This window comes from Neodiprion fabricii, chromosome 7, assembly GCF_021155785.1.
Source record: "Neodiprion fabricii isolate iyNeoFabr1 chromosome 7, iyNeoFabr1.1, whole genome shotgun sequence".
NCBI lineage: Eukaryota > Metazoa > Arthropoda > Insecta > Hymenoptera > Diprionidae > Neodiprion > Neodiprion fabricii.
In genome coordinates this window covers 5,718,519-5,737,435 of record NC_060245.1, presented here as the reverse complement: position 1 = coordinate 5,737,435, position 18,917 = coordinate 5,718,519, and the positions used below count along the sequence as shown (strand labels likewise).

Sequence of the window (18,917 nt, the reverse complement as noted above, 5' to 3'; positions counted from 1 at the left end):
TAGAAGGAGAAAATTACAACTTCATATATGTGATGGATTATCATAATAATTTAATGATCTACCAATATTTTTTTTACAATATCTTACTCCATGTCACTTGTTATGGATTGAAATTACGTACAAATTGCACAATATTACAGTAAACCGAACTTAAATTAGAGGTAGTTTGCGTATAAACATTCTATGCCACATGAGGCCAGTCATCAGCGATAACGTAAACCAAGTAAAGACGTAGCTCATATGTTCATTTCTCATCGTCACACGTGTTTGCTTGGGAATCGGCCCATCTTCGGTGCCTAAATTAGTAACTAAGTCGAGGTAAATGGGCTCAGTATCTGCGAGTTCTGCCATTGCGTTTAGGTCTCTGAAGAGAAGATATCAAATTTTGAGTAAGATATTTCAGTGTAAGAACTTAGTTATCAGTAATCATTCGTTTCACAGTTTTTCACTATCAATTTTACCTGTAATACCAAGCACCATCTTTTGGGTTGTTCCTAGGAGAAAATTGTGGCCTCGCTTCATTCAAACGAACAATTCCCGTGATTTCAACAACGCCATTCACCTTATCATTCGGTCTCTTTTCAGGATATCGCTTTTTCAATGGTACCCAACCCCTATTTATCAGAATAGTTTCGCTGGAAAGTAAATTTTCATGAGAACCAATTTGTCTTACATAATTTAAAAGACCTGAGTCCCTTGAAATGAAAGACAAGGTGAGGGGATCCAAGGAGGGGTTCCTGTTTTTCAAAACGAACAAAACTGCAGATTTCTTTTATGTAAACACTATGCTTCGTTTGTTTTTCATGTTATAATCGGAACAAACAAGGTATTTTGTCAACTTGTTTTTCATTGATTAAAATCAGTGATTAAATAACAAGTAAATTACAGAAAATATACTCACTCCTTGCCCTCCAATTTGAATGGTGTGATGACCATGAATCCAGTGCGAACATTACCCGGAGTTAAAAGGCCACCTCCCTCGCCACTAGCAGGGGCGCCGTCAATGATCAAGCTCCTTGGGCCTATGATAAATTCCTGATCATGTAAAAATTGTCCCCTAACTGTAACAGGTTGGTATTCCATCGTCTGTAATTTTTCGAAGCTGAAAGTATACAGAATTAAATATATGAACTTAAAGATAAAATACCAATATTGATTATTAAACCTTCGATTAAACTGAAGTTAGTAGTCATGCCAACGTTGATTTCAATAATGCATTAAAGCCATCAAAGAAGTTTTATTTAATCTTGTGCAAAGTTAATAAGGTTGTAGACTTGTAGGTAAAAACTCGATTGAATTAATTCATTTCAAAGAACTTTAGTGTGTTTTGCCACGAGCTTCATAATCCTTGTTTAATTGAAACTATTTACTCATCAGGCAGAGGCACAGGCACAGCGGTTGTTCGAGTCTCGAGTTCTTTTATCAGGTTCAACTTCCATTTGCGCCTTTCAATTTGCCAGCATCCCAAACAAAACGAGAAGACAGGTAAACTCTGAAAAAGTAATACACAGTTAATTAGAGATACTTGTCTTGATTCAAAATTAAATTTTCGTTACTGGCACTAGACTTGGTAATTTGAAGGAATATTAGGTTACTGATTATTGAAATGTGGAGACGTGGAAAAGAAGTAAGTTAAAAAAATTACTAGTTACTCGCCAATAAGAACCATCCGTAAGCCCCGATGGTTTCTTTTTTAGGTACGAACCAATGTTTTCGATTTTCGTATAGCAGGTTAGATCTGGTAGACTTGTTTCTCAATATTATCACCGAGTTGCCATTTGTTGCAAATCTAGTTAAATGCCCCTTTAAACAGTGGGATAAATGCCTAACATTCGATACATTCGACAATTGTAAACCAATTCTAGATACAGCTAAATTCATTTTATAAGAACACTCCGAACGGCTACGGACAAACTTATTATCTATTCTTGCTCGTTTCGCGTTGTCTGAGTTGTCTTCATGGGCTGAAGTTGTTCAGAATATGAATACTCGAGACCCAGGAGATCAAACTGCTATCCAAGTCTGAAGTTTGAGATGGCTCAATATATCCCATCCGCGTGGCAGCGCTGCTAAGCGTACAATACTTTCGCATTCCGATACTGCGCATCTCGACATTCGTTTGTTTCAAGGGGTGCGTTCCGAAATCAGCTGGCTGGCAGTGTTAAGAACTCCCTAGGACAGAACAGAGCTTAGAGCATACACAAGTAGCAGAGCTACTCACGAACTCGGTGACGCAAAAAAGATAAAGTAATAAAAGATTGTAACAACGCGCAACGGGAGCTATTATCGGAACATACCCAAAGAAGTGGGGATCTAATAGTGGTAGCGCTGTAAACGTAAGTTGCCCAATTGAATATAGTTTAAGATATATAATAATAGTGTGATTTCATCACCCAACTTAGTATCAATTAGCGCTACGTCGGTTATTTTATGTACCCTCATTTGCATCCAGAGTTTGACCACATTTTGAACGCCTGTCCATCAGAGAGTGCCCTCCTTCAGACCCTGCATTGTGTAAGCTCGATGGGCGATATCGAATTTCGATCTGCTGCAAGTTCAGCGTGAAGTTCAGTTCAGTGATTACTGCGCGGTGTAAAGTGTTTGATAGTGCCATAGCGGTCTACGAAATTTTCATTTTTTAGGATACGCTGTGTTCTAAATAATAAATAAGCAATTTGTGTTCACTCGTTGGTTTGAATAGGCACTGTACGATCGCACAGTCGCTATTTCCTAACCGACCATAACATGTTTCCTGGAACATGTTACCGAGCGATATCGAGCCGGTCTAACCTATTCCGGTTACCCCGGTGCATGCTGAGTCGCTCGCTGAGTGACAAACCGCCCTCTGAGACCGGGGATCATGAAACCACAGATAAAAAGTCGTCAGAAATATCCCAGCTTCTTGAGGGCGCTACAATTTACGACCCTGCCGAAAATTCGGGATGGGCAACGAGTGCTTACCCGGAAAACTGCATCCCAAACGTACAAGGCCAGCATGCCGAACGACCAAACATAAACCCAACCGAAACGTCAATAATCCTGTTTCCCGGTCAAGGAAATATCAAGGTTGGGGATGTCAAGCCATACCTGCAATATCCTGAGGCGAAATACCTCTTTGAAATAGCCAATGAAGCGTTGGGTTACAACCTGTTAAAAATTTGCCTCGAAGGTCCACAGGAGACATTGAATCGAACTGAGTACAACCAGCCTGCAACAGTGGTCAAAAGCTTAGCCGCACTAGAAAAACTAAGGGACGACAGGCCCAGGGCCTTAGACACTTGCATCGCTTGCGCTGGATACAGTGTCGGCGAAATTACCGCCTTGATATTCTCAGGCGCAATGACCTTCGAAGATGGCATGAGACTGGTCGGCGTCAGAGCTGCTGCAATGCAAGATGCTGCCAATTTGGTCCCTCAAGGTATGCTTTCCGTTCATAACACACCCGCAGCTAAGATGTCTGATATATGCCAAAAAGCAAAGAACTGGGCAATGGATGTCGGGGATCCTACGCCAGAATGCAGGTAGCGAATCAGAATTTTGAAGTTGAAGTTCGTAACGTTAATGCTACGATGGTTTTCGGAGAAAAATCGATATTATGTAACTTTAAAATTATTTGAAAATCAGTTAATCATAATGCAGCTTAACGTCATCATGTGTGTATTACTTTAAAATCACAATCATCATTTTACAGCTTCGATGTGTTTAAACAAATTTCAGACAATTCCGACGCAATAAAATTAGGAAATTTTCTGATAATGCATTGTTACAATAATCTTACGAACATCATTCTAAGTATTTTGTATAATTAACTCCTTGAAAGTAATTCTAGGCTTGTGAAATAATGTTTTTCTTACAAAGTTTTTCATTACATCAACAGTACTAACGTCAGCTTGTATAATTTTAACTTTTTTGAATGAAATTTTCACTTGAATCACCATCTTTCTTTTATTCACATTACTGTATTACATGTAATTTACATTTTCATCTTTACAATGAGATCTGTAGAGATTGCATTTCTTGATATCATTCATAATTTTTTGGGAATCAAAACCAGAATATCGTCCTAGAATTTAAACATTATCCTGCAAAAGTGGGTGAATACATCATCGATGATTTACATTTCGTTTAAAAAACATCATTCTATCGCGAAATTCAAATTCTAAGTTTTTCTGATCAATATATCATACTAAAATGTTGAGAAACGCTCCTACCTCCTTGGAAGATATAATACTAAAAAAGAATATATAAGTTCCACGAGCAAATCTATCTATCATTTTCTTACAAAAATGCGCCAAGTTTTTGTCTTAATTTGAATACCTATCAAATTGTAGTACGAAGATTTATTTTCATTCGCAGAGTTGCAATATTCCTGCATCCTGATATGAAAATATTAGCTGGTAGCGAAGGGGCGTTGAAATACGTAGAAGCTAATGGGAGGAGCATGGGACTTCGGCACATGAAGAGACTTCCGTTATCTGGGGCATTCCATACTTCGTTGATGATCCCGTCATTGGATATATTTAAGAAAGCTCTCCGGACAATTGAGTTTGAGGAACCCAGAGTATCGGTACATTCGAATGTCGATGGAAAGAAATACAAGAATGTGAGTCAAATTATTAGGTACTTACCTAAGCAAATAATATCGCCAGTTAAGTGGGAACAGACAATGCATATTTTGTACATGAGACCACCAGGAATTCCGTTTCCGAGAACATTTGATGTAGGCTCAGGTGGGACACTCAAGACACTTCTAAGATTCGTCAATGCCAAAGCATGTAATTCTTGCTATATTATTTAACTTGGAACTAAACGTAATCGGTTGCTAAAAAGGTAAACTCATTTTTGAGCAAATTGGCGATTGTTGACAGTGATAAATACACGTACAACAGAATAGATAAAATTGCTGTGGTATTCGAACCAAAAATTAAAGTGACAATGTGTTCTTACCCGTTCAACTGAAAGGTAATTATGTAAGTGTAGACATGCTGAAATGTCGTTAAGTTTATCAGAAATACGACATTTGTTTTAAAAGATTGTAAATATGTTTTGTAAAAATATACGGTATTTGCGTTAGAATGAAAATAAGAAAAAGAAATTTATAGTGAAATCGCGCAAGTATTTCATTTGATTTGGACTAAATCTAATATAAATCCTATAGCTCTCCTTTAGTAAGTAATTCGAACAAACAGGTAAGAGACACTTCAAATTAAATTACATATAGTGTGAATTCATGGGAGATAGAAGGTTATTAAACAATTTTTTAATTGAAAACACTATTTATTTTGCATTAAACCAAGGCAAAAGGAGACAACAAATATACAAACACAAATATAAGGAGTATGAGTTTGCAACTGTTGTACGATCGTGTCAAGCATCTTCACGGTATGCGTTGTGCTGGTATTACGTAAGTATTAAATAGCAAATATCTAAATCTAAATACATAGTTACCCTACAAATCCTCAGTTGGATCGGGCATTAGGAAAAGGACTTAATGTGACTAGTAAAGAGTCATAAGAGAGTAAAAGTTGAATATCAATAATTTTGTGGTTTTTTCATTTCTGTCCTGCTGAGGAGAAACATGATTTATATTTCGATTCTTCAGTATCTTTAAAGTATGAGATGAGCTACTTTATCTGATTCTAAAAATATAACGAAAATTTTTTCCAAAGTTTTAAGTGTATTTGAATATTGTACAATATAACAATACACGAGTGAAATTTTCGCTATTGATAATTACTTGGTAACCAAAACTTGGTAAGAATTATGTTCAGCTCGATAGTGATTTTTATTTCAGAAATAATAATAATAATTTCAATAGTTATCACAGTAGTGTGTGAATTGTTCCCTTGCATAAAGAATCAGGGTTGACAGACAGTCTGAAATTTGGAGAACCTGGGAAAAGTTGGGGAATTTTCTTAGATGAATAGGTCACCGGGTGTTAGATTTTTTTATATCTAAAACATTAGCACTGAAAAACAGGCAAGATTGAGGGAAATCTTAGAACTTAAAAATAATGGCAACCCTTAATTCAAGTAAAAATAAATATAATGTATACGATTAATAATATAATAATGTTTGTATAAAAGCTGCTTGGATCAAGATTCAAATAAATATCCGGCTAAATATTTTTAAAAGATGAGAATGCAATATTTACCTGCAAAATTTCGTACAAGCACTAAGTCAGTTAATACATTTGAGTCAGGCAAAGCTTATTTAATAAATATAAATAAAAACAATAGTTAAAATCTTTAAAAATCGACGATAACATTGTACTGTTATTAATAAATGCAATATTTTCTTTATAGTAAAAATGTTCGACATTTGAATATATTACTCTTCAATATCGTATCAATATCAATATATTAGTATTAAATATATTATAGATCTGATATACTTAATATTTTGTGTTCTCTGCGTTTGATGGTAACGATTATTCATTATATCAAGTCTCTGATTAATTTTAATTAAGGTCCATAGTTTCTATAATATTGAGAATGTTAAAATTTTTTCAGGTCTCACAGACCGCCTATATTTTAATAGTGTATTTTTCTTTTATTTATCTTTTAAATGAGTTTCACTCATCTTGAAATACTCCTGAATAATTATACTGGTCTGAAAACTCATTCGCTTCTCATTCGCGAATTCATAGTTTCATATGGAGCTTAAATACTACGAATGTGCCTCGGTCTACGGACCAATAGGCAACATGAAGAAAGACCAGAACTCACTTTGGCTAATTCAGATATTTGGAGTAACTTTGTAGGAAACTCAACCTTTTCAGCAAAAACCCTGCATGACTTTGGAATTTCGGCCTCTGTACGATGAATCAAAGTCCCGTTCACGTAAACAACATTTGCTGCTGCATCTTCAGGCACGGTCAATGTTTGATAAGTGTAAGTTGCCTCTCGTTCAATTCGCTATATCAACAAAGTCATTATTACGTATTCTTGTAGAAAAAATATTTATTCTTTACAGAAATTATAAGCGTGTACTTGTACCTTTAAAACTTCTTGAGATTCCTTTCCTGCACCCACGCAGATAACGTCAGGACCAGCCATAGTAACTAGAGCTTTCAAACGCTTCGACTCTGCAACCTTTATCGAAATATTATTGTCAAGATGATTGTAAACAATATTGAACGATTCATCAATTTTGATTGGGTTGTTACATAATTTTGATAAATTTACTTTTTCACCATTTTAGTAATCAGGATTACTTAAACGATTATTCCCAGTTTTGAATGAATCGAGTTTTGAATAGGTTTAAATGCCGTCTGAATCATCGTTTTAACCACATTTGTACGTGTGTACATGAAACTGTTTCAGATTTACTCTTAATTAAGTGACAAATCAAGAAACTATGCATTAGCAGTCAAGAATATGGTCAGCATATCTTTGCTCAATACATTGTCCTATTCCTGCTTATGTTCATAATGTGGTACAGTACGAAGCGATATGTAAACAGAAAAGCTTTTCTATATGTGTATACGAATATCATAAAAAGCGCACATTTCGTAAATTTATAGCTGCGACACAAAAAAGGTGATTACAATGAGCTTGGACTGTTACTGTAGCAAAAAACGTTCTACTAAAATCTGTGCTAACAAGGTATGCAGATGAATGTAGCCTGTGCTCTTTGTGAAGTGATAATTGAATCAATTACATAATTGCGTGGCATTTAATGTTGCGTGCGTGACGTGCCGAACTACAGGTTGTTCTTCAGGATTTCCATTTCGTTACATCATGTCCAATCTTGTACGTTATCTAACTGATTTTATGATAATCATATTAGATAATAAGTTAACCTAATTATTTATCTTAAAGAGATGATGTGAACTAAAATCATCTTTCATCTACAGTTATATAAATCTGTTGCTCATTTTCATCTTGTTTTCATATAAAGTATAAAGTATTTTTTATATAAGATATAAATATAAAATAAACTGCTTAGTGAAACATATGCGACACCATTCAGAGTCAAGATTAAATTTCATGAAAACAATTAATCCGATAGAAACATCTTTCTGAAAAAAGTTATTAGCAGTATTCAATATTTATAATTTTCGTTTTTATCATTACCTTCTTGATTATCTAGATCAAAGTGTGACTAATCTCATTTTTACAAAGATAATTCCATAAATAATTATCTTTCGCGTTATGTAGATAATTTGGATATAGATGATTTTATTGACATTTAAGTAATAGTAATTATTATTATCTTGTACAACAATGGACTTATGTCTGATGCATATCTCGAGGTTATGAAAAGCAAACTATGCGTTTAAAGAAATGAAAATCCCTCTGCAATGGCGTACAACAAAGATCAGGTGTTTTTGAATCCGTGACAATTATAACGAGCTTTGCTTTCAGAATAAATTTGATGTTTAAGAGCCACACTAGCGCATCCCGACCTGAAGTGGGGCTGAGGTTAAACTCTCCACTATCACCTCTTCGCCACCATCACCCACCTTGAATAGATGAGAAATTGAGTGAAACAAACATTTGTCGCTTAATATGATACACATATCACGGTTATATTTAAACGTATGATGTAATCCTAAGTTAATGACACGTTATTCAGTAAGTCAACACCGACCTTGATGGGAACACAGGGATACTCTGGGAATGCTGCAGCTACTGCTCGAGCACCGGCCTCGTTTGTGAATTGTGATAATCCCACGAAAAATTCCCGTCCTATGAATAAAACATCACACGAATGAGGTGATAAACATGATACTGATTTATACTGAGCGTCACAACTTCACACATTGAAAACTACATCATCATTACCTGTAAACAGAACGTCACCTCCATCCAGCCTGGCATTTTGGTCAGCAATCTCCACAAGAGGGATGTCTAGTTCTTTTTTTAGAACAGCTCGAATTGTTTCAATCTAAAATTTAATGATGCCGTGTGTGTTATTCATTTAGAGAAAAGTTTCAACGAGTTTGTGTTGTGCTAACTTGTTCATATAACATATCGTTGTGAATTGCTGATTACTTATTTGGAAAGAAAAATATATTTCAAGAATGGTCTAGAGAACTTGAATATTATAACAAAAAAAATCATGTTTTAATTATTACGATATACATATATTGCAAATTCATCATTATAACTAAACGAAATAGGGAGAACAGACAAAGTCATAATTATCATACTATTATTTAATGAAAATAATACTAAAATATTGTAAACATTCTGCAATGAAGATAAATGTAAGACTAGTTACAAACGTATTGCAGTAACATGTTACATGAATGCCAAGTTAGAAATATTTTTATGGAATACTGTGAGTTATCTAGAGTATTCTGTGTCTATGATGTGTAACGGGTAACAAGTAATTAATAGATGGTCTATTAAGACATTGATTGAAATTTTCCTGTTAGTACATACTTTGGATTACAGGATGAATTGTATATCTATGCGTAAATTGTACTGTGATACCTCTGAAAGATGTTCGAAGCTTTTGTAATGCAAAATTGAATATATTAAAATTCTTACATGTATTACATGATAACGCAATACGTTTACGTTATATGAAAATTACACGTGCTTGAAGTTGTGATTTATCAAGCTTGAACGACAAAAGTTCAGATATTAAACGAGCATAAGTAACGTCGGCATAACGAAACATCGATCGAGAAAATAATTAAAGAATAAATTTGAAAGAGTTGAGTTTGGAAAATATGACTACGTTCTGCTTTATTAGGGTTGACCAAAGTTCAGAAAGTCTTGAAATTGCATCGTTACATTAACGTCGCTAACTTGTCGCTAACTTCAGCTACGTAATACTAACAGAGATCTGCTTTCACTCCTAAGAAGAACAAATCAAGTTTTCAATCAAGCTTGGCAGGTCGAGACCTCAGATACAAATATAATATCCCAGTATTGCAATACGGTGAAAAGGTGCATGCAAGTCTTGGGGCAACAGCACAAGATGATACAGGTATAAACTTGCGTTTTATCATATTCCATACCTCTTTCGTGCGAGAAGGTTCATTAGGACGAGCGATTAAAGCAATGCCATTGCAGACGACGGCGAGATCCTCGACGAAGGCACAGAGCGGTGATCCCTCATCGGGTGGAAGTTCGACAACGTCAAGTCCGAGGTCCCGCAGCACACGTACGAAGGTCTCGTGTTGTTTTCTAGCTTCGTCGAGCGTTACTTCGCCGCGAGTTCTCAACGAAAGGGGAATTCTGCACACAACAGCGTGGGTGTATCGATGAACCGACATTATGCCTGATTTTTTTTCGTCGATGTTTTCCAACCGGGCAACTATCTATTGGAAACCTTATAGCCTTGCTGTCACCCAAGTAAAAAATTACGAACTTCTTTCCGTGCGCGTTTTGACGTTTGGTTCGCCCGTTTCACGTATTACAACTATGCGGTGGTACACTGAAATGTTGTAATACTGGAACGCTCGCCGTAACGCGGCGTTGTCCGAGAAAGTGTCGCCGAGAGAGATAAAAAATTAGATGGACTCTGGCTTTCTCAGATACTCGTTTTTCATCGGCAACGAAAGAGATAGAGTAGGTAGTACTCTATCTCTCTTTCACTAATGCGGTAAATATTTCTAGCGTTGTTTAACCTTTGCGCGCGCCTATCCACAATGGTAGGGATAGGCCCGCGATACGTATTTTGTATACGGTGCGCGTTCCGGTATTACTATATTTAGTGGCGGTGCACGAATTGCAGACCTATATTCGCCAAATAAATGCACTGGATCCACTGGATCTCTAAAGATCAGTGAATAGATGTTGTAACACGGCCGTTGGCTGAAAATTTATAAAGACTCACAGCCTGGGTTATTTTTTGTAATTGTACGGCAGGTCTGGCTGGGTTTTGAATTATTAGCAGTTTCACGTATTATTAACAAACTAATTGACCTCGTCGGTAAAGAGAGTTCTTGATAACCACCAAGTATCGCCTACAAAACGGTGATAATCGTATGCCGTTGTCATTGTAAAATTAAACAGTCTTCGCATTGGTGAACCCAAGCCAGTACTTAGTCTGTGTGTACTTATCGACTTGTCGGCGATATAAGAAATTAATCATGACAGAAAATTTCTTCCAAAATTCCTAGCAAAACAGTGATTTAATTAAAGAATAGGTACCCGAGAGAAGAATGTATACACAAACCATAAATAATAGTAGCTCAGATGTAATAGTGATGCTGAGACCAAAAAGCATATATGTAAATGCAGTCCATGTACGATATTAATATATATGATCCATTTACGATTAATACGTGATGCATATTATAAATTTTATGATTTTCCAGGAGACAAACTAGATTATCTACAATAATCGGCTATAATATGAAAACAGAAGAATTATTCATTTCGAAATGGGATTCTATTCCACACGCGCTCGATGTATTCCATAACATTAATATTCGTAATTATTTCAACAACTTTTCATTTGCTCTCTCGATCTTGAATTTTCGTAGGCATATAACCAAAACGCTGTTCTAGCTAGTCGAGAGTGAAGTATCTACGTTGGGTAGAGAAGCAAAATTGTTTTTCGAAAAGTATTCGGATGGAAAAAAATTCAGAGTAACTGTAATACATCACGGATGCGCTAATTTTGAACGAGATGAAATGGATGCTTCGTATATGAGATAGTATTTAACGCTGCGTAGTGATTTAAAGACCTAAAAAGGTGATAGGAAGAGAAAGAACGAAGCTTCTTAACACTTCGAGTGTATTTTAACACACATTTGAAAGATACGAGCAAAATTTTTCATCATCCAACTGTCGCAGAACGGCAGCGTTATCGGCTGACCCGTTAAGTAAAGGATATATCTTCAGTCAACGGCTGACCATCGAAGGGCCTGGCCGCTTGAGTCTGGAATCGGCAGGACAGATAAAGTGTGTATTTCTTGTATGAAATGTGAACACTAGAATCATTATACATCATATCATATCATCATACATCATACATCATACATCATACATCATACATCATACATCATACATCATACATCATACATCATCATATCTATAGTATGACAGTTCGAAACCAAAGTTTGAATTTTCGGATGTTCGGAAAGTGACGTCACCAATCTAAAATCGGCTAGCCGAGTTCCTCAGTCTGGTAACAACCGCGCAGTAGAGCGGACGGTTGAGAGTCGCGCTCCGCAAACTTCGAGTACCGGGTTCTCAACCTCCCGGATCCCGCGCTTCGGGTCCGCTACGCGGTGAAACTCGACTTCCAGGATAAGCGCTCCGTGGTTCCTGGTTCACGTTTACAATAAATTATTTCAATTCGTTTTTCGCGCAACCCCAAATTCGGTAGCTGTCAGTCCGCTAATAAAATATCTCGACTTCCAGGATAAGCGCTCCGTGGTTCCTGGTTCACGTTTACAATAAATTATTTCAATTCGTTTTTCGCGCAAGCTGAAATTCAGTAGCTGTCGGTCCGCTAATAAAATTTCTCGACTTCCAGGATAAGCGCTCCGTAGTTCCTGGTTCACGTTTGCAATAAATTATTTCAATTCGTTTTTCGCGCAACCCCAAATTCGGTAGCTGTCAGTCCGCTAATAAAATTTCACGACTTCCAGGATAAGCGCTCCGTGGTTCCTGGTTCTCGTTTGCAATAAATTATTTCAATTCGTTTTTCGCGCAACCCCAAATTCGGTAGCTGTCAGTCCGCTAATAAAATTTCTCGACTTCCAGGATAAGCGCTCCGAGGTTCCTGGTTCACGTTTACAATAAGTTATTTCAATTCGTTTTTCGCGCAACCCCAAATTCGGTAGCTGTCAGTCCGCTAATAAAATTTCTCGACTTCCAGGATAAGCGCTCCGTGGTTCCTGGTTCACGTTTACAATAAATTATTTCAATTCGTTTTTCGCGCAAGCTGAATTTCAGTAGCTGTCGGTCCGCTAATAAAATTTCTCGACTTCCAGGATAAGCGCTCCGTGGTTCCTGGTTCACGTTTGCAATAAATTATTTCAATTCGTTTTTCGCGCAACCCCAAATTCGGTAGCTGTCAGTCCGCTAATAAAATATCTCGACTTCCAGGATAAGCGCTCCGTGGTTCCTGGTTCACGTTTACAATAAATTATTTCAATTCGTTTTTCGCGCAAGCTGAAATTCAGTAGCTGTCAGTCCGCTAATAAAATTTCTCGACTTCCAGGATAAGCGCTCCGTGGTTCCTGGTTCACGTTTACAATAAATTATTTCAATTCGTTTTTCGCGCAAGCTGAAATTCAGTAGCTGTCGGTCCGCTAATAAAATTTCTCGACTTCCAGGATAAGCGCTCCGTAGTTCCTGGTTCACGTTTGCAATAAATTATTTCAATTCGTTTTTCGCGCAACCCCAAATTCGGTAGCTGTCAGTCCGCTAATAAAATTTCACGACTTCCAGGATAAGCGCTCCGTGGTTCCTGGTTCTCGTTTGCAATAAATTATTTCAATTCGTTTTTCGCGCAACCCCAAATTCGGTAGCTGTCAGTCAGCTAATAAAATTTCTCGACTTCCAGGATAAGCGCTCCGTGGTTCCTGGTTCACGTTTGCAATAAATTATTTCAATTCGTTTTTCGCGCAACCCCAAATTCGGTAGCTGTCAGTCCGCTAATAAAATTTCACGACTTCCAGGATAAGCGCTCCGTGGTTCCTGGTTCTCGTTTGCAATAAATTATTTCAATTCGTTTTTCCCGCAACCCCAAATTCGGTAGCTGTCAGTCCGCTAATAAAATTTCTCGACTTCCAGGATAAGCGCTCCGAGGTTCCTGGTTCACGTTTACAATAAGTTATTTCAATTCGTTTTTCGCGCAACCCCAAATTCGGTAGCTGTCAGTCCGCTAATAAAATTTCTCGACTTCCAGGATAAGCGCTTCGTGGTTCCTGGTTCACGTTTACAATAAATTATTTCAATTCGTTTTTCGCGCAAGCTGAAATTCAGTAGCTGTCAGTCCACTAATAAAATTTCTCGACTTCCAGGATAAGCGCTTCGTGGTTCCTGGTTCACGTTTACAATAAATTATTTCAATTCGTTTTTCGCGCAAACTGAAATTCAGTAGCTGTCAGTCCGCTAATAAAATTTCTCGACTTCCAGGATAAGCGCTTCGTGGTTCCTGGTTCACGTTTACAATAAATTATTTCAATTCGTTTTTCGCGCAAGCTGAAATTCAGTAGCTGTCAGTCCACTAATAAAATTTCTCGACTTCCAGGATAAGCGCTTCGTGGTTCCTGGTTCACGTTTACAATAAATTATTTCAATTCGTTTTTCGCGCAACCCCAAATTCGGTAGCTGTCAGTACGCTAATAAAATTTCTCGACTTCCAGGATAAGCGCTTCGTGGTTCCTGGTTCACGTTTACAATAAATTATTTCAATTCGTTTTTCTCGCAAGCTGAAATTCAGTAGCTGTCAGTCCGCTAATAAAATTTCTCGACGTCCAGGATAAGCGCTTCGGGGTTCCTGGTTCACGTTTACAATAAATTATTTCAATTCGTTTTTCGCGCAAGCTGAAATTCAGTAGCTGTCAGTCCGCTAATAAAATTTCTCGACTTCCAGGATAAGCGCTTCGTGGTTCCTGGTTCATGTTTACAATAAATTATTTCAATTCGTTTTTCGCGCAAGCTGAAATTCAGTAGCTGTCAGTCCGCTAATAAAATTTCTCGACTTCCAGGATAAGCGCTTCGTGGTTCCTGGTTCACGTTTACAATAAATTATTTCAATTCGTTTTTCTCGCAAGCTGAAATTCAGTAGCTGTCAGTCCGCTAATAAAATTTCTCGACGTCCAGGATAAGCGCTTCGGGGTTCCTGGTTCACGTTTACAATAAATTATTTCAATTCGTTTTTCGCGCAAGCTGAAATTCAGTAGCTGTCAGTCCGCTAATAAAATTTCTCGACTTCCAGGATAAGCGCTTCGTGGTTCCTGGTTCATGTTTACAATAAATTATTTCAATTCGTTTTTCGCGCAACCCCAAATTCGGTAGCTGTCAGTACGCTAATAAAATTTCTATAACTTTACAATCTTCTCATAATCTTTCTGGTAGATAATATCGATAAAAAAATTATATCAAACCTTACACATTATTTTTGATTTGTTCTCATGCTGAAAATATTTATTAGTATTCGAGGTATAACTCGCGGTGGTTGGCGGTGGTCGGAGGTGGACGAGGAGGAGGACGAGGAGGACGAGGATTTGTGCTGGGTGAGTAAAACACTTTTATAATATTTGATGGCAATTGTAATTATATTTCATCTGAAATATTACAAACTTGTCACGTTTACAATAAATTATTTCAATTCATTTTTCGTGCAAGCACATATTCAGTAGCTATGAATAATCTTATACAATTTATTACATTATTAATTAATTGATTGATTACATTAATCCTTACACAATATTTTTGATATGTTCCTATACTAAAAATATTCATTACTATTCCAGGTATTACCCCAGGTGGTCGGAGCTGGACGAGGAGGAGGACCAGGTGGACCAGGAGGAGGACGAGGTGGCCGAGGAGCAGGCGGGGTGGGTCGTGGGAGAGGACCTCTCCTCTCCTCAGAGGAGGGGAGGGTGAGGGGCAGGGAAGGGGGAAGGGAAGGGAAGGGAAGGGGGAGAGGTGGGCGGGGAGGGGGAAGGGAAGGGAAGGGGGAGAGGTGGGCGGGGTGTGGGAAGGGAAGGGGCGGGGGAGGGGGAGGGCGGGAGGGAGGGAGGGAAGGTGGGAGGGCGGGCGGGAGGGAGGGACAGAGTGGAGGACGGATGTCGATGCAAGCCTGTTAGAGTTAATAGAGCAGTACCGCCCCCCTACACGCCCGCCCGCCCTCCCGCCCTCCCTCCCTCCCGCCCTCCCGCCCGCCCGCCCTCCCTCCCTCCCTCCCTCCCACCCCCGCCCCCTCCCCCTCCCCCTCCCCGCCCCTTCCCTTCCCTTCCCTTCCCTTCCCTTCCCCCTCCCCACCCACCTCTCCCCCTTCCTTTCCCTTCCCTTCCCCCTTCCCTGCCCCTCGCCCTCCCCTCCTCTAAGGAGAGGAGAGGTCCTCTCCCACGACCCACCCCGCCTGCTCCTCGTCCACCTCGTCCTCCTCCTGGTCCACCTGGTCCTCCTCCTCGTCCAGCTCCGACCACCTGGGGTGATACCTGGAATAGTAATGAATATTTTTAGTATAGGAATATATCAAAAATATTGTGTAAGGATTAATGTAATTAATCAATTAATTAATAATGTAATAAATTGTATAAGATTATTCATAGCTACTGAATATGTGCTTGCACGAAAAATGAATTGAAATAATCTATTGTAAAGTGACAAGTTTGTAATATTTCAGATGAAATATAATTACAATTGCCATCAAATATTATAAGAATATTAATTAATTAATTAATAATATAATAAATTGTATAAGATTATTCATAGCTACTGAATATGTGCTTGCACGAAAAATGAATTGAAATAATCTATTGTAAAGTGACAAGTTTGTAATATTTCAGATGAAATATAATTACAATTGCAATCAAATATTATATGAATATTAATTAATTAATTAATAATATAATAAATTGTATAAGATTATTCATAGCTACTGAATATGTGCTTGCACGAAAAATGAATTGAAATAATTTATTGTAAACGTGACAAGTTTGTAATATTTCAGATGAAATATAATTACAATTGCCATCAAATATTATAAAAGTGTTTTACTCACCCAGCACAAATCCTCGTCCTCCTCGTCCTCCTCCTCGTCCACCTCCGACCACCGCCAACCACCGCGAGTTATACCTCGAATACTAATAAATATTTTCAGCATGAGAACAAATCAACAATAATGTGTAAGGTTTGATATAATTTTTTTATCGATATTATCTACCAGAAAGATTATGAGAAGATTGTAAAGTTATAGAAATTTTATTAGCGTACTGACAGCTACCGAATTTGGGGTTGCGCGAAAAACGAATTGAAATAATTTATTGCAAACGTGAACCAGGAACCACGGAGCGCTTATCCTGGAAGTCGAGAAATTTTATTAGCAGACCGACAGCTACTGAATTTCAGCTTGCGCGAAAAACGAATTGAAATAATTTATTGTAAACGTGAACCAGGAACCACGGAGCGCTTATCCTGGAAGTCGAGAAATTTTATTAGCTGACTGACAGCTACCGAATTTGGGGTTGCGCGAAAAACGAATTGAAATAATTTATTGCAAACGAGAACCAGGAACCACGGAGCGCTTATCCTGGAAGTCGTGAAATTTTATTAGCGGACTGACAGCTACCGAATTTGGGGTTGCGCGAAAAACGAATTGAAATAATTTATTGCAAACGTGAACCAGGAAATACGGAGCGCTTATCCTGGAAGTCGAGAAATTTTATTAGCGGACCGACAGCTACTGAATTTCAGCTTGCGCGAAAAACGAATTGAAATAATTTATTGTAAACGTGAACCAGGAACCACGGAGCGCTTATCCTGGAAGTCGAGAAATTTTATTAGCGGACTGACAGCTACCGAATTTGGGGTTGCGCGAAAAACGAATTGAAATAATTTATTGTAAACGTGAACCAGGAACCACGGAGCGCTTATCCTGGAAGTCGAGATATTTTATTAGCGGACTGACAGCTACCGAATTTGGGGTTGCGCGAAAAACGAATTGAAATAATTTATTGTAAACGTGAACCAGGAACCACGGAGCGCTTATCGTGGAAGTCGAGAAATTTTATTAGCGGACTGACAGCTACCGAATTTGGGGTTGCGCGAAAAACGAATTGAAATAATTTATTGCAAACGAGAACCAGGAACCACGGAGCGCTTATCCTGGAAGTCGTGAAATTTTATTAGCGGACTGACAGCTACCGAATTTGGGGTTGCGCGAAAAACGAATTGAAATAATTTATTGTAAACGTGAACCAGGAACCACGGAGCGCTTATCCTGGAAGTCGAGATATTTTATTAGCGGACTGACAGCTACCGAATTTGGGGTTGCGCGAAAAACGAATTGAAATAATTTATTGTAAACGTGAACCAGGAACCACGGAGCGCTTATCGTGGAAGTCGAGAAATTTTATTAGCGGACTGACAGCTACCGAATTTGGGGTTGCGCGAAAAACGAATTGAAATAATTTATTGCAAACGAGAACCAGGAACCACGGAGCGCTTATCCTGGAAGTCGTGAAATTTTATTAGCGGACTGACAGCTACCGAATTTGGGGTTGCGCGAAAAACGAATTGAAATAATTTATTGTAAACGTGAACCAGGAACCACGGAGCGCTTATCCTGGAAGTCGAGAAATTTTATTAGCGGACTGACAGCTACCGAATTTGGGGTTGCGCGAAAAACGAATTGAAATAATTTATTGCAAACGTGAACCAGGAACTACGGAGCGCTTATCCTGGAAGTCGAGAAATTTTATTAGCGGACCGACAGCTACTGAATTTCAGCTTGCGCGAAAAACGAATTGAAATAATTTATTGTAAACGTGAACCAGGAACCACGGAGCGCTTATCCTGGAAGTCGAGAAATTTTATTAGCGGACTGACAGCTACCGAATTTGGGGTTGCGCGAAAAACGAATTGAAATAATTTATTGTAAACGTGAACCAGGAACCACGGAGCGCTTATCCTGGAAGTCGAGATATTTTATTAGCGGACTGACAGCTACCGAATTTGGGGTTGCGCGAAAAACGAATTGAAATAATTTATTGTAAACGTGAACCAGGAACCACGGAGCGCTTATCCTGGAAGTCGGGAAATTTCATCAGCTGACTGACAGCTACCGAATTTGGGGTTGCGCGAAAAACGAATTGAAATAATTTATTGTAAACGTGAACCAGGAACCACGGAGCGCTTATCGTGGAAGTCGAGAAATTTTATTAGCGGACTGACAGCTACCGAATTTGGGGTTGCGCGAAAAACGAATTGAAATAATTTATTGCAAACGAGAACCAGGAACCACGGAGCGCTTATCCTGGAAGT

The 18,917-nt window shown here is 38.2% G+C and overlaps 3 protein-coding genes across 4 annotated transcripts; 1 reads left to right on the top strand and 2 right to left on the bottom strand.

The window, feature by feature from the left end:
* Positions 1-28: 28 nt before the first annotated feature.
* Positions 29-2,029, bottom strand: LOC124186855 (surfeit locus protein 1). The gene is made up of 5 exons (XM_046578904.1): positions 1,657-2,029; positions 1,371-1,492; positions 902-1,102; positions 462-635; positions 29-364 (listed from the first exon to the last, which is right to left on the bottom strand). Exons 1-5 carry the CDS (start codon positions 1,879-1,881, stop codon positions 151-153), a joined length of 936 nt encoding a protein of 311 aa, XP_046434860.1. The 5' UTR covers positions 1,882-2,029; the 3' UTR covers positions 29-150.
* Positions 2,030-2,714: 685 nt separating this feature from the next.
* On the top strand, positions 2,715-5,962 carry LOC124186854 (probable malonyl-CoA-acyl carrier protein transacylase, mitochondrial). The gene is made up of 2 exons (XM_046578903.1): positions 2,715-3,521; positions 4,357-5,962. Exons 1-2 carry the CDS (start codon positions 2,746-2,748, stop codon positions 4,796-4,798), a joined length of 1,218 nt encoding a protein of 405 aa, XP_046434859.1. The 5' UTR covers positions 2,715-2,745; the 3' UTR covers positions 4,799-5,962.
* A 171-nt stretch (positions 5,963-6,133) lies between these two features.
* LOC124186856 (N(G),N(G)-dimethylarginine dimethylaminohydrolase 1) lies at positions 6,134-10,575 on the bottom strand. 2 transcript variants are annotated; one of them, XM_046578905.1, is made up of 6 exons: positions 9,977-10,575; positions 8,790-8,892; positions 8,596-8,693; positions 8,411-8,467; positions 6,999-7,094; positions 6,134-6,917 (listed from the first exon to the last, which is right to left on the bottom strand). In XM_046578905.1, exons 1-6 carry the CDS (start codon positions 10,232-10,234, stop codon positions 6,663-6,665), a joined length of 867 nt encoding a protein of 288 aa, XP_046434861.1. In that variant the 5' UTR covers positions 10,235-10,575; the 3' UTR covers positions 6,134-6,662. The 2 variants fall into 2 exon arrangements, with proteins under 2 accessions (XP_046434861.1, XP_046434862.1); XM_046578906.1 differs by lacking the exon at positions 8,411-8,467 and having other exon boundaries at positions 9,977-10,568.
* Positions 10,576-18,917: the final 8,342 nt, after the last annotated feature.